General features: G+C 36.8%; 1 protein-coding gene across 1 annotated transcript in view; it reads right to left on the bottom strand.

Annotated features, from left to right (window-relative positions):
* Positions 1 to 14,918, bottom strand: part of LONP2 (lon peptidase 2, peroxisomal) — an 81,679-nt gene that overhangs the window by 32,586 nt on the left and 34,175 nt on the right. The window contains exons 9-11 of the mRNA XM_061138449.1: positions 7,479 to 7,629; positions 5,286 to 5,412; positions 1,730 to 1,863 (exon numbers count right to left, since the gene is read on the bottom strand). Of these exons, the coding sequence (XP_060994432.1) occupies positions 1,730 to 1,863; positions 5,286 to 5,412; positions 7,479 to 7,629 (412 nt within the window). The remainder of the gene's footprint in view (positions 1 to 1,729; positions 1,864 to 5,285; positions 5,413 to 7,478; positions 7,630 to 14,918) is intronic.

Below are 14,918 nucleotides of genomic sequence, written 5' to 3'. Positions count from 1 at the left end.
CATGTGTTTATCTTTAAACTCCCCCCCACCAAATCCTATTAAAATGACAAGTAAGGGATTAAAAAAAAAAAGGATAAACCCACAAAAAGAAAAAGAAAGAAGACAAGAGATGCTGACAACATTTTAGGTAACAGTAAGTAGATGGGCAAGAAGTAATAAACATCTAGCAGGCTAGAAAAAGTAGAAACTTTAATGTCTGTGAAGGAGGTAGGTGGGGGCAGGGGATGGTTATCCACAAAATCCTACAAAGGCTCAGGAATCTGAGGTATCACTGAAAATATGGGTGAGAAGTGGGACTAAAGACAAAACATTTTTAAAACTGTGTAAGAAATAACTGACTTCCCAAGTGGCTCGGTGGTCGCAGTGGTAAAGACTGCCTGCAGAGCAGATGTGGGTTTGATCCCTGGGTTGGGAAGAATCCCTGGAAAAGGAAATGGAGCCCCCCTCCAGCACTGTTGCCTGGGAAATCCCATGAGCAGAGGAGCCTGGCAGGCTACAGCCTATGGCATCACAAACAAGTCAGACACGACTTAGTAACTAAACAACAAGAAACATTACGGGTTTAAGATCCCTATTCCTACTCTACATAACAAGGGTACTACCCCTTCCCAATTCAACAAAAGGTGGGAGGTTTACTTTTGGGAGAAATGAACCAGGAGGTTCTAGGCACAGTGCGAGCGGGGATGAAGCACACATGAGGAAGAGGAGGATTTGGGAAAGTCTACTTGTTGGATGGCATCACCTACTCAATGGACAAGAGTTTGAGCAAACTCCAGGAGACAGTGAAGGACAGGGAAGTCTGGCGTACTGCAGGTCATGGGGTCACAGAGTCAGACATGACTTAGCGACTGAACAACTCTTTGGATGATATTGCTGTTAAAGGCACTGTGTTTAGCAAAAGAAGGAAAAGCAGGAATGATGCTTTACTGCCTCTATTCCACTGAGCTTATCACAAATTATGGTTCTTCAGCCATATTCATCAAACTTCTGTCTAGAAAGAGCTATGGAAATGGTAGAACATCTAATAAATCTCTTTACTATGAAAGAATAAAGAAATTCTCTATTCAAGTCATGTTTGTTAAAGCAAATTTTGGCAACCATGCAGCAGCACGCTCTGCAGTAAGAAGTTAAAACATTTTAACTTAAATATCCGTATTTCATTAATTTGAGGAATAGACCTCTTCCTTTTTTTCCTTGTCACCACCTCCTCAATTATTTTTCTAAGAAAAAATAATTTAAATTATATCTTAATTGTGTACCTATCAAAGAAAATATGTGAGAAAAACAAATGATTACACATGAATAAATTACACATTCCAGAGAATAAATATCGGCCATTGCAGTACTTGGACAACTACGATTTTTTTTTTTTTCTTAACTGCTGTAGCCACTTTCTATGCTGTAAATACTGAAAGACTTAACAATCTGGATCAGAAAGAAACAAGTGAACACCAGAAGCCAAACATAGAGTGTACCATCATTACAAGCTGGAGAAATACATCCCTAAGGCAATACTAAGTTACTACTCCCGCCAAAACTCTGCACTCTTTGTAGACAAGAATCCTCTCAATACATCAACCATTAAGTGTTACTTACACACGGGATGCCTTCACCAGTGGAGGAATATGTGCCATTGCTCCAAGGACCACCCCACACCATCCCTCCACATCCAGCTGTTTGCATTCCCTTCTAGCCACCAAGCCTGTGGGCCCCAGATTAAGGTCCCAACCTTCTCCCGCAGCCACGTCAGGACGGTCCAGCTTGGCTTCTCTGTGCTGTCCCTCCGCCACCTTCACAGCAACCGCTCGGCAAATGGCCCCCAGCTTCCTGTCCAAAGAGCGAACCCCTGCCTCTCGGGTGTATCTGTCATCAAAGAAAAAATATTTTAATTTTGGCTAAACACCACCTGTAAAAGCAGAATTACTGTGATTAACAACTATACTAAAGGAAGTGTACATTTAAAAGTTCATCACAGTTTCTTGAGTATTAACAGCCTCATCTTGAAAAATTCCTCAGTATTCTTATTTCTTAAAATATTCAGAAGTAATTCCAGCTACAACTTTCCCTTTTATATAGAGTATCTTGAACTATTACCCTATACTTAAAAATGAATTATTGGCTCTTCAATTTATAGCACCAAAGTAAATTTTGCAGCACATAAAATATCATTTACTCTTTGATATGTATAAAAGCTTTCTTATAATTTGTTGATTTAAGAAAATTCTGACAAATTTATTACATGTGAAATACTGCTGAAAGAATCAGAAAAACAGAATTTTTTCCTAACTAAAGCAAAAAATAATTTGAGACAGAATGGAGTCTTTACCTGGAACTGTGCTAATTATCCGATTCAGTGTATTTTCATTGTAGAGACCTTCTAAAGAAAGAAACATGCTAATGATGCAAGCAGTGTGATTCAGTGGAAAAGGTTCTTGATGTGGTTAAGCAGAGCTGTCTTAAAAGACTTCCATGTAAGACTCAAATTCCATAAGCCACTTCATAATCCTTTATACAGTACAATCAATTTTGGCACCCAGCTTTGGGTGAGTTTGAACACACAACATCAGCTAGAGAATGCAGTTTTATCTGAAAAACTGCATCTGATTAGGCAGTCAAACACACAGTCAAGACTCTGGGAAAGCAGATTTTTTAAGTTCTGAGAAAAGACAAAATTCTTGGCCAAACACTATAAAGTAAAAAGTTTATTTCAATCAAAGGAATAGAAGGATATAGGAATAAAGTCCATATTATACACACACATGTAAGTTCAGTAAGAAAGAAAATAGGGAGGCATCTTAAAAATAAACCAACACGTAAAAACAAAAACCCAGTGTAGCTTCCTAGACAGCTATTTGATGAGCTCAGACAAAAAGATCTGGACAAAAGATAAAAGAGAAAGGCCTGAGGATGCTTTCAGAAGGATAGCATGAACATGCAGAAATGGTACCAGGAAGTTCAGAATGAACTGGAGCTTGCCAAAAATAATAAGGACATCATCAACAACGAGATATTTTTTTTTTAGGTGTTTAGAACAATAACAGGCTAGGAACTAAGGCAGACAGTATAATATTAACCTCGACTAGAGGAAAGTAGACGTATCAACCACTGGTTCAGTTTAGCATTTTTAAACCAAAAGAGGAAGAATCACCAGTGTAAGTAAGAATTGGTTAAAGTTTCCGACCCACAACTAGATGCTCGTGAAGCATCAGAGGACATAAAACTAATGCACTGGAAGATAATCAAGATGAAAAAAAAATCAATTTGCTGCAATGGTAGCTGAAACTAACATGGATATTAAAATATATACAATTGTAAACTTCTACATTTGGACTTTAAAAAATTTAACCCTATAAATATGGAATGAGACATATGAATATGACATATGAATAAGAAATTCATATGAAAAAGAACTGAAGTGTCAGTAACTAAATTTACAAGAGACAAGAAGATAAGCTAGAAAAGCTAAGACTCTGGAGATACAGTCATAAAATAATAATAGTCAGAATAAGACTAGTGGTCTTTTTTTTTTTTAATTCCTTATTGCTGTTTAGTTGCTAAGTCATGTCCGACTCTTTGCGACCCCATGGCCTGCTAGGCTTTTCACTGTAGAGACCTGTTCATGGGATTTCCCAGGCAAGAATACTAGAGTGGGTTGCCATTTCCTTCCCCACAGTGGTCTTCTTATACTATGAACTGTTTAGGCTATATCAGAAATACTGAGTTCTACTCTGGGTGTTTATTTTAAAAGAAACATTGGCATCAGAGGAATCATTCTGAAGAAGACTAATCAGGAAGGTGAAAAGTCTTGAAAGTGGGTCAAGACGAATGGTAAGGAAAATAGGAATATTTAGCCTGAAGAAGAAAACTAGATGACTTCTAAGACTCCTTCCTTTCCTCCTAAACATTACAGGTCTACGACTACAACACAGGAAAAAATGAAAAACCATGTCCTAATTTGGGTAACTCACTACATACCCAAAACTTGCCTGGAGTAGCAAATACCTGTGCTGTATCTATGAATAACAAAATTGCTCAGAGAAATTTCCTAATGTTTGCAGCTTTTAACAGCTGATGTTTTGACCTAACAAGTATATAGAAAAGAAACAGTTCTCCAGGCAACAACTGCAAATACAAACGGCGATTACTCTTTGAGTTATTAGTATTTATATCCAGATAAGCTATGAATGGATATTTTTCTCTATATTCATATTTTACAGATGGGGAAGCGATCAAAAAAGGTTAAGTAAGTTACTTGTTGAAAAGTTACCCAGAAACATCAGGCGAATTATCTGGAATAATGATATTTTTGGAAGACTCTGGCCCAGAAATCTCCTACTTTATTTCCCCTGGCATTATCCACATAGTAAATCACAAGTTAAGAAAAGGAACTCCCAGGTCAGATTGAGTCTTACTGTTTCATAAGTAAATTTAAACAGACTTCCAAATAGACTTCCATAAGAAGGCTGGATTAGATCAAAAAGCAGACCGACTAGCCAAGCTCTAAGTCAAAGTTCAAAACAGAGGGAGGAAAAAAAAAAAAAAACACAGAGAGAGACTTCACTTCTCTTGAAAAAACTGCGGTTACTGGGATGGGGCTGCCTGAGGAGTCCTGGCAGCCTGACACTATTTGCCAGATGATGCAACAGACCTGCAATGCTGAGCCAGGAAAACTGTGAGAGGCTATTGTAGATAGAAATTCTCAACAGGATATATTTTCCATTCAAACATGCAATCCATAAATTAGACTCAGCAGTACTCAACTCAGATAATCTATGTGCTGCTTGCTACAGGCTTCACCACTTGGTAGCTAACTTGGGAAAATACCTTCTCTGTTGTTTTGGCATTAATTCTGAAGATAAAAACACTAAGGATTTTTAAAAATCTCTCAGAGAGAGGAAAAGAAAATCTGAACAACTTATAACAGATGTCTGAAAGGATCATCTCACTTCTTAGGAGACTTCAACTTTCAAGGTTCTTGGATATAAAAAGGTGTCTCTGTATTTTCCATGTATTTGGTTGCTAATTTATCAAATTAATCCCTGACATTGCTACTGTAGAAAAGCTGAGATTCTGGCTCCACTAAAGTCCTTAGTTAGCTATGAAGATACTTTAAAAGCTTTCCCTGTGAATTTCTGCCTAATACAGAGCCCTGTGTAAATTGACAGTTACGGAAATGCTTGCTGGGAATCTTCTGGAGAGGGAAATGGATGCTGTGGGTCGCCAGTGAAATAGGAATCTCCTTTTTAGATCTGAACGTTACTGAAGCCCCAGGATGGCTGACTAACCTGGTGATGATGTCAAGAGTAGTAACCTGAGGGATCTGAATCTGCTGAGGAGTCAGCCCATGCTGTTCCAGCTGCTTAGGGATCAAGTGCCTGTGGGCAATCTCTATCTTCTCCTCTTGTGTATACCCTGGAAAAGAAGTCATCGTGCTTTATGATTATTCACATGGCTTCCACAGTGCCAGGCTTCATTAATAAATCCAACACAGGTGCAATGCGTCTTGGATTTAGAATGGATTTAAGTATGACTTTGACTAAGATTAGAATAAATTAATCTAACTGCCAATCAATAACTGCTAAAATTTCCAACTTTTTCACAAACAAAACATGCACTTACTAAATAAGCACAGTGTTTGAAAGTTTTTTGATTAACATGGTATCTCTCTTAAAGAGAAAAAAAATCTCACTTTCATTAAGATAAAGATTTAATTTAAACCTCCTCCTTAATTTAAATGCAAGTTTTACTTTATTATTTGAAAGGAAAATAAAGCCGTCCTTTTTCTTTAGCATAATTTGCTGCGTAATTGAAAAAAACTTACAACAGTAACAACAGAGGCTTCTATTAAGACTTCAAGGGAAGAGCTGCAATGGGGTTATTTCCAGAAATCCAATCGTAAGTTTTAGCAACAAACAAAACAGAAACTAAGATGTCCCTATAAGAGTTTTTTCCTTACATGTTGGAATTACATTGATAATTTATATATTGAAAATATTTATGATCTTATCTACTTAAAAGTCTCAATAAGTATAAATTTACTTTCTCTTTATGTCCTGTAAGATGAGTGTCCCCTATAATGATTGCCCCCTTTCCATTTACCAAGCAAAAATTAAAAAGATGAATGGACAAGGAATCTATCTTTTGAGTATAAAAAGGAGATTAAAAAACACCAGAAGAGCTAAAAGATAAAATAACCAAACCTGCAGAAGAAGGTGGCATCAATGTCCACCTCTGCAGCAGCTGTCCTGATTATTTCACTTCACGTAAATATATCTTATGGATTTTTGCCTTAATTTGGAGTTTCCATGCAATTGGGTCTCATTACTTATTTATTTTAGTCTTATAAATAAGCACAAAGCAATTTTAAAATACTCTACCATATTTTAAAACTACAGGATCCTGCAGGGTTCAAGATAACTAAAAAATCGAATTATCACTTACTTGAGGGTAAAAATATATTTCAGTTTAATATGAAATACATATTCAGATTATATTTATTTTTATCTATTTTTATTTTAAAAGATACCCTCTGATATTTGATCTTTTCTAGGGAGAAGTAATTCTGAACAATTTAAATAAGGTGAAAACACTGGGATTTATTTAGTGTTAGTACCTAAAAGGGGCTTCCCAGTTGGCAATAGTGGAAAAGAATCCACCTGCCAAAGCAGGAAACACAAGAGACACGGGTTCTATCCCTGGGTCGGGAAGATCCCCCGGAGTAGGAAATGGCACCCCACTCCAGTATTCTTGCCTGGAAAATTCCATGGGCAAAGCAGCCTGGTGGGCTACAGTCCATGGAGCCACAAAAAGTGACATGACTGAGTGACTGAACACATACACAACTAAAGGACTTTTTTAAAAACACAGCCCTGTGAAGGAGAAGACATGATAAAAAAAAAAAAAAGTATGTAAGTACTTGACAGAGTCAACTAAAAAGAAGAATTTGAAAGCACTCTATAATTTTATACAAAAATGAGGCCAGATGTAATAAAGAGAAAGTTTTAGGATCTACTTCCTAATGAGAATAAATGATTAGATTTTCTGAGAGATAGTAAAAACTTCCAAATCTGATAGACAGGAAGCTGCATTGGCAATGAGAAGATCTATTTCTGGTTTTTAGACACATACTTTGAAAAAAAAAGGTAAGCTATTTATCTATAATTTTAGAAATTGCTTCAAAGAATATCTTATTTTCCATAATCAGTTTTTAATGCTAAGTTGAATCTGAGAGTGTTACAGAACATACAATGTATATTATATAGAGCATAAACACACTCTTATCTGTCATGCTTATTTTATAGATGTTGAACCTATATAAAAGCTTGTTTATATGCCAGATTAACTTCTGATCAACACTGGCAAATCAACTTTTTACTCAAAATTCTATAGCTCGACCAGTTTTAAAGAATTCTGCTCAGAAAAGCAACAAATAGCCTTTTATTTAACAAAGTAATGACTTCTGTTTACAAATCAAGTACCTGGCACCTGAATGATCTCCATTCTGTCCAACAAGGCAGGTGGAATAGTAGCAGTGGTGTTGGCAGTAGCAATAAAAAGAACTTGGGAAAGGTCAAAGGCCACATTTAGATAATGATCTGTGAAGTTATGGTTTTGTTCAGGATCCAACACCTGTGGGAGAACAATAAACACTGAAACAGATGCAGTAGTTCCAACAGAAAACCATATAAATTAAAACATACATGATGATATTTCTGCTCAGCACAGTTAGTTTGGGAAATATGGGGATAACATTAAAAATGGGAAACATGTTCAATGTTAAAATTCTTTTAAACACATAAAAGCACAAAGAAGCAAAAATTAACCATTCAAACTTTGTTCTTAAATCTATTAATGACTCACTACCTGGCCACAAATAAGTTACCAATCCCGCAAAACCAGTTTACCTCCGGGTAACACACCCTCTCTTAATTAACTGCTATGGGAATGTAAAGTAAATGTGTATGGTATTTTGAAATTCTAAGGTAATAGGTAAAATAATAATTAGTATATTCCTCCTCAAACATTATCAGAAAGTCTTTAACAGTTTTTTTTTTTGGCTCATCATGGTAAGTAGGATCTAGTTCCCTGATCAGGAATTGAACCCATGCCCTCTGCAGTTGGAAACACGGAGTCCTAAAGACTGAACCACCAGGGAATTTTCCTGATGGTTTTTTGTTTGTTTTTTTTCCTGATGGTTTTTTAAAAAGCAAAATCTTTGTTTATAATGAGCAAAATATTACTATCCCTTGAAGATAATTTAATTGAATAAATTAGATATTTACTAATTAGATTCTTAAAATGTTGAACAACTGTATATTAAGGAGACTATATCTTCTCAGATCACTGCTCAAATGCTCCAAGTTGTAGGCACTCACAGGGGAGAGGCCTACACTGGACTTTAAAGAAGGCAACACATGGCTTCCATGTTCTAACCTTCAACATCTTAACACTTTCACTTAGACTGGATTAGTACAGATATAAACAGGGTTAACAGGCACAGTCAAAAAGGAAGTAAAATGAGTTAAATACTTAATCAATCACAATCTTACTATATATTTCCTTGCTTCTGATTCCCTTTCTAAAGTTTTACTTATTTTTAAACATATCCACAAGTTAGTCTTAATTCAAAGCCCTTTTCTTGAAGACTCTTGAATTTTGTTAAATATTCATTGTTATTGGTAACTCAATGTGTATCTAGAATATAATTCCCAGAAAGTTCTACTATTTATATTTTCACAAGACTTAAAATAATGTTTAATGTTATAAAAATGTTACTTACAAGTCAAAGACAATTCTAATTATGTTCAGTCTAAACTGGCTAAGTGTAATATTACTGTCTACCAATGATCTGAAAATTGCTCATCTATATATGGCAATCTCAGTTAAACTGATTGTCTAGTTAAGTAAAAAATCTCTCATTTAATGGCTGTAATTAAATTTAATACATACATGTTGGATATGTTGCCATCCAAGAGAAATAATTTTTTTCCCTTAAAATTTTAAGACACTGAGTTTGTTAAAAAGTAGGAAAATTAATAAAGCAATGTTTTCTGGATTATGAATGAGGTCTTTTTAAAGTGTATTACTGGACACCTAGGTGAGGAGGAGAGAAAATCAGTGATACTCAATTTGTGTACCTCCATCTTTTATTTAGGAAAATTTTTTAAAAAAATGTAGAGTTTGAACAACATCAAAAATAATAATGATCATTAGAATGCCAGATAAGAAGCGTTTCTGGGAACCATTACTCAGATGAAACCTTAAGGTAAACTGTTAAATCCAGGGAGTGACACATTTTACAGAGAGAACTTTCCAGCTATCAAACTTCTGCTTCTTCCCCAAGCCTTAGAGTGAGGGCTTCCATGGCCCAACTCACTCACATAAAGGAGCAGATTTCAGGAATGACCAGAGCTGTTTTCCCTCATTAAAAGTTATCTCTGTAATTCCTACCTATGCAGAATGACTGTGAATGGAAACAGCTGTGATATGACATTTTATTCTCAGGGATGTGAAGTCATATCCCTGACATAGTGGGATTAAACTATGGGAAGGGGTGTATGCCGAGAACTGTTCTTCAGTAACTGTTTCTGGCAAGAGAAGAAGTACAGATAAATTTGTAGGTAACCCAGGAATATACTCCACATGTTACACATGATGAGGCAACTGTCATCTCTAAGTATGATATCAGTAGTGTGGTGATACTTTTTAAAAGTCTGTTATCTTTTAGGGGTAGATGCGAAAATATTTATGAAAAGATATGATGTCTGGAATTTGATTCAACATAAGTAAGAATGGGATGAAGGAGCATGGGTAGGAACAGACAAAACAAGATTGGCCATGAGGGACTTCCCTAGCAATCCAGTGGTTAAGAGTCCACCCATCCAATGCAGGGGTCACAGGTTCAATCCCTGGTCGGGGAAGTAAGAACCCACATGCTGTGGGGCAACTAAGCAATGCAACTACTGAGCCTACACACTCTAGAGCCCAAGTGAGCCTGCGTGTCACAACCAGAGAACCTTCGTGCGACAACAAAGACCCAAGACAGTCAAAAAAACCAACACTGGCCATGAGACGGCAATGGTTAAAAGCAAGTGACAAATTTCATGGTTAATTATACTATTTTTTCAACTTCTGTTACGGTTGTATTTTTTCACAACAAAAGTAAAAAATAAAGTACAATAAAACAACTAAAATCAACTCTGGAAGCCACACACAAATACCACAGAAATTAAATCAGTGATAATGACAAAGTTGAGGAAAATGTCCAGAACATAGAAAACGAAGGCAGTAAGGCTATGTAGAGGAAAGCGATGGAAAAAAATAACAATATTCAATTCATACCTAATTGATGTAACTAAAGAAGAGGTCTTAGCAAATGTAAAATCAGATATAATTAAAGAAATAACCAAGAAAATATTCCAGAAGACTCAACACTACAGACTGAAAAGCCTCAGACTCCTCTTGTGCAATAATAAATGACAGAACGTTATTAGGGTAACACCTACAGAATTTTCAAGCATAATTATGACTTTTGTGTAATAAAATACAATAGAATACATGTAGCAACACATAGGATACAATGGGTAACGAAGTGAATACCTGTGAGCCCACTATCCAATTGTGACGACATCCGTATTTTGTGTCTAGATCAGGGGTCACCAAAGTGGAATATTTAGAAAAATCCCCTGAAGTGCAAGTAGAAAATACGAGTACATACATTCATCTTTATGTATCTATAAATACCAGAAAGAAATTAGTTTTTAAAATATTTACTACAAGAAGTAATGTCCTCACTTGGAATACGCATCACACACAAATGAGATATTCTAAGAGAAGCGTAGAAATCACATAACATAATGGGCTGATGTGGGGCCCTCACTCATCTGCTTTAATTGTGATGATAGTACGACTGCAGTCCATGTTTGCCTGCTTCAGCATTTTTACAGAATACAAATGGATGAACGCAGTGTTTAAAAAGATTTCTGCAACATATCATTAAAGATAATAGAGGCAAAAATGTGAACAGTAAGAAAATAATAGGAGTTAACACTTATTTCTGGAATAAGCTTTGACAGCCACAGTACAAAATAAAATAAAAACAATTACCTAATTAAAATGCATCGTTTCCACCAAACCTAACTGCTTAACCTTTAAAAACGTATTCTGTACGGGCTGCACGTATGAATACCTAACATTAGTACAATGGCACATATATGTTATGTTTCCGTTGCATAATTATCTTTAGTTATAGACTGACTTGTATCCCCTCAATGTATAATTGGAAAAAGGATCTTTAAGGAGGCAATTGAGGTTAGAAAAGGCCATTAAGGGTGGGTCTCTTACCCAATATGACTGGTGTCTTTGTAAGAGAGAGAAAGAGACGAGGGATGCGTGAGCACAGAGAAAAGGCCATCTGAGAACACAGTGAGAAGGCGGCACACGTCAGAGACCTCGGGGAAAATCAAACCTGCCGACACCTTGATTTTAGACTTCAAGCTTTCAGAACTGTGAGAAAATACATGTTTGCTTTTTTTTTTTTAAAGAAATCCAGTGTGTGGTATTTTGTTTTATGACAGCTTTAGCACATTTTGTTGTTGTTCAGTAGTGAAGTGGTGCCTGACTCTTTGCAACTGCATGGACTGCAGCATGCCAGCGCTCCCTGTCCTTCACTGTCTCCCTGAGTTTGCTCAAACTCTTGTTCATTGAGTTGGTGATGCCACCCAACCATCTCACCCCCTGTCATCCCCTTCTCTTTCAGCCTTCCTTCTTTCCCACCATCAGGGTCTTCTCCAATGAGCTGGCTCTTCATCAAAGTATTGGCACTTCAGTTTCAGCACCAGTCCTTCCAATGGATATTCAGGGTTGATTTCCTTTAGGATTGACTGGTTTAATCTCCTTGCAGTACAAGGGACTCTCGAGTCTTATCCAGAAACACAATTTGAAAGTATCAATTCTTTGGCACTTGGCCTTCTTTATGTTCCAGCTCTCATTATCTGTACCTGACTACCGGAAAAACCATAGCTCTGACTACATGGACCTTTGTTAGTAAAGTGATATCTCTGCTTTTTAATAAGCTGTCTAGGTTTGTCATAGCTTTTCTTCCAAAAAGCAAGCACCTTTTAATTTAATGGCTACAGTCAACATCTGCAGTGATTTTGGAGCCCCAGAAAATAAAATCTGTCACTGTTTCCACTTTTTCCCCTTCTGTTTGCCATGAAGTGATGGGACTCGATGCCATAATCTTAGTTTTTGAATGCTGAGTTTTAAGCCACGTTTTTCTCTCTCCTCTTTCACCCTCATCTTTAGTTCCTCTTCACTTTCTGCCATTAGAGGGGTATCATCTGCATATCTGAGATTCTTGATATTTCTCCCGACAATCTTGATTCCAGCTTAAGATTCATCCAGCCCAGCATTTCTCACGATGTACCCTGCATGTAAGTTATATAGGCAGGGTCATATACAGCAGTTATATATACAGGTTATATAGGCAGTAAGTTATACACAGCCTTTTTGCATTACTTTCCCAATTTTGAATCAGTCAGTTGTTCTACATCCAGTTCTGTTGCTTTTTGACTTGCAAACAAGTTTTTCAGGAAACGGTTAATGTGGTCCGATACTTCCATCTCTTTAAGAATTTTCCATAGTTTGTTGTGATCCACATGGTCAAAGGATTTCGCGTAGACAATGAAGCAGATGAATTATATTCTCTGCAGCCAAAGATGGAGAAGCTCTATACAGTCAGCAAAAACAAGACGGGGAGCTGACTGTGGCTCAGAACATGAGCTCCTCATTTAAAATTCAGGCTTAAGTTGAAGAAAGTAGGGAAAACCACTCGGTCATTCAGTTATGACCTAAATCAAATCTGTTATGGTTATACAGTGGAGGTGATAAATAGATTCAAGGGATTAGGTCTGGTAGACAGAATGAATGAAGAAGTATGGACAGAAGTTTGTAACCTTGTACAGGAGGCAGTGACCAAAACATCCCAAAGAAAAAGAAATCCAAAAAGGCAAAGTGATTGTCTGAGGAGGTTTTACAAATAGCTGAGGAAAATAGAGAAGTGAAAGGCAAGGGAGAAAGGAAAAGATAAACTGAACTGAATGCAGAGTTCCAGAGAACAGCAAAGAGAGATAAGAAGGCCCTCTTAAATGAACAATGCAAAGAAAGAGCGAAAGACAACAGAATGGGAAAGACTAGAGACCTCTTCAAGAAAATTGTAGATATTAAGGGAATGTTTCATGCGAGGGTGGACATGATAAAGGACAGAAACGGTAAGGACCTAATAGAAGCAAAAGAGATTGAGAAAAGGTGGCAAGAATACACCAAAGAACTATACAAAAAAGGTCTTAATGGCCCAGATAACCACAGTGGTGTGGTCACTCATTTAGAGCCAGACATCCTGGAGTGTAGTCAACTGGGCATTAAGAAACATTACTATGAACAGTTAGTGGAGGTGACAGAATTCCAGCTGAGCTATTTCAAATCCTAAAAGTTGATGTAGTTAAAGTGCTGCACTAAATAAATAAATAATATAATAAATAAATAATAAAGTGCCAGCAAATTTGGAAAATTCAGCAGTGGCCAAAGGACTGGAAAGATCAGTTTTTATTTTAATCCCAAAGAAGGGCAATGCCAAAGAACGTTCAAACTATCATACAATGGCATTCATTTGGCATGCTAGCAAGGTTATGCTCAAAATCCTTCAAGCTAGGCTTCAGTAGCATATGAACCAAGAACTTCCAGATGTATAAGCTGGGTTTAGAGAAGACAAAGGAACCAGAGATCACATTGCCAACACTTGGATCATGGAGAAGGTAAGGGGATTCCAGAAAAACATCTACTTCTGCTTTACAGTTTACAAAGTGTTTTTACATGTATTCTTCTTGCTTCAATACGCTGCGAGGCATGAGAAATTCTTATCCAGGACTTGGGCAGGTAGGGAGGAGGATGTCAGGGACCAAGACCCTTGGTTCTTCCACATCTGCATCTTGCTTCACTCTACAGCACTACAGTCAATAAGGAACTGATGCTATTAGTCACTAAACCTCAGAGATAAGCATGCAACCCAGGGTGGCACTTGCTTAAAGGTATCATTTGAGGTTTTTGTACTTTCACTTTAGAGTATTAATAAATCAATTGCCAAAAGAGTGACTATCAAGTTCTATGTCAGAAAATATCACTATGTCAGCTACTTGTCACCAAACATCAATTCAACAAACATTACTGAATCGCCACAAAGCACTAGGTGAACACTTAAAATATACAGTCAAACAAACATACGGGGGCTTATTCCTCTCTTCCTACTACTTGTGAAGCTGTCTGTGGTGGACTTGTTTCACAACTCCCACAGACAGTCTGTTGGGAAATCTAACTATCAGGGAATCCTCTTTAAGTTCTTTTCAACAAGGTAACAGTGTGTGTCTAATGAGAGAATCTGTAATATTATCTGAAAAATACCCCAATTAAAGTCTTCAAGTCTAAAGTCAGCATCTAAGAAACAACTAAAATCTTAAATAATGTTCATTATTCTATCATTCATAGTACTGATTAGTAAACCAGTTACTGAGACAAAGGAGAATGTCTTTGAATAAAAACAAGCAAAACCAAACCAAATAGAACTCTTATCTCCAAACCATGGGGCTTTTAAAGTGAGGTAACTATGCTTTTTATTGTCCAAAGAGGCCCCACTTCTAAGACTAAAAGAGAATGCAATTAAGAATTAGGCATAACCAGGAGTGCCCCATGCAAAACAGAATGTATGGTCTCCCTGCTTGTAAGACACGTCCCAGTCTATCCTGTCCTCAGGAGATTACAACAACAGAAAAGAATCAGGAAGCCAGAGGGAACGCAAAGCAAGGAAATAAACAAGGGGAAAAAAAAAAAAAAAACCTTTCACAAAGCAAGTTTTCCCTCAGTTT

The sequence above is a fragment of the Dama dama genome, chromosome 4, assembly GCF_033118175.1.
Source record: "Dama dama isolate Ldn47 chromosome 4, ASM3311817v1, whole genome shotgun sequence".
Classification (NCBI taxonomy): domain Eukaryota; kingdom Metazoa; phylum Chordata; class Mammalia; order Artiodactyla; family Cervidae; genus Dama; species Dama dama.
Note: the sequence above shows the minus strand (reverse complement) of the source record. Positions and strands in the feature narration are given on the sequence as shown.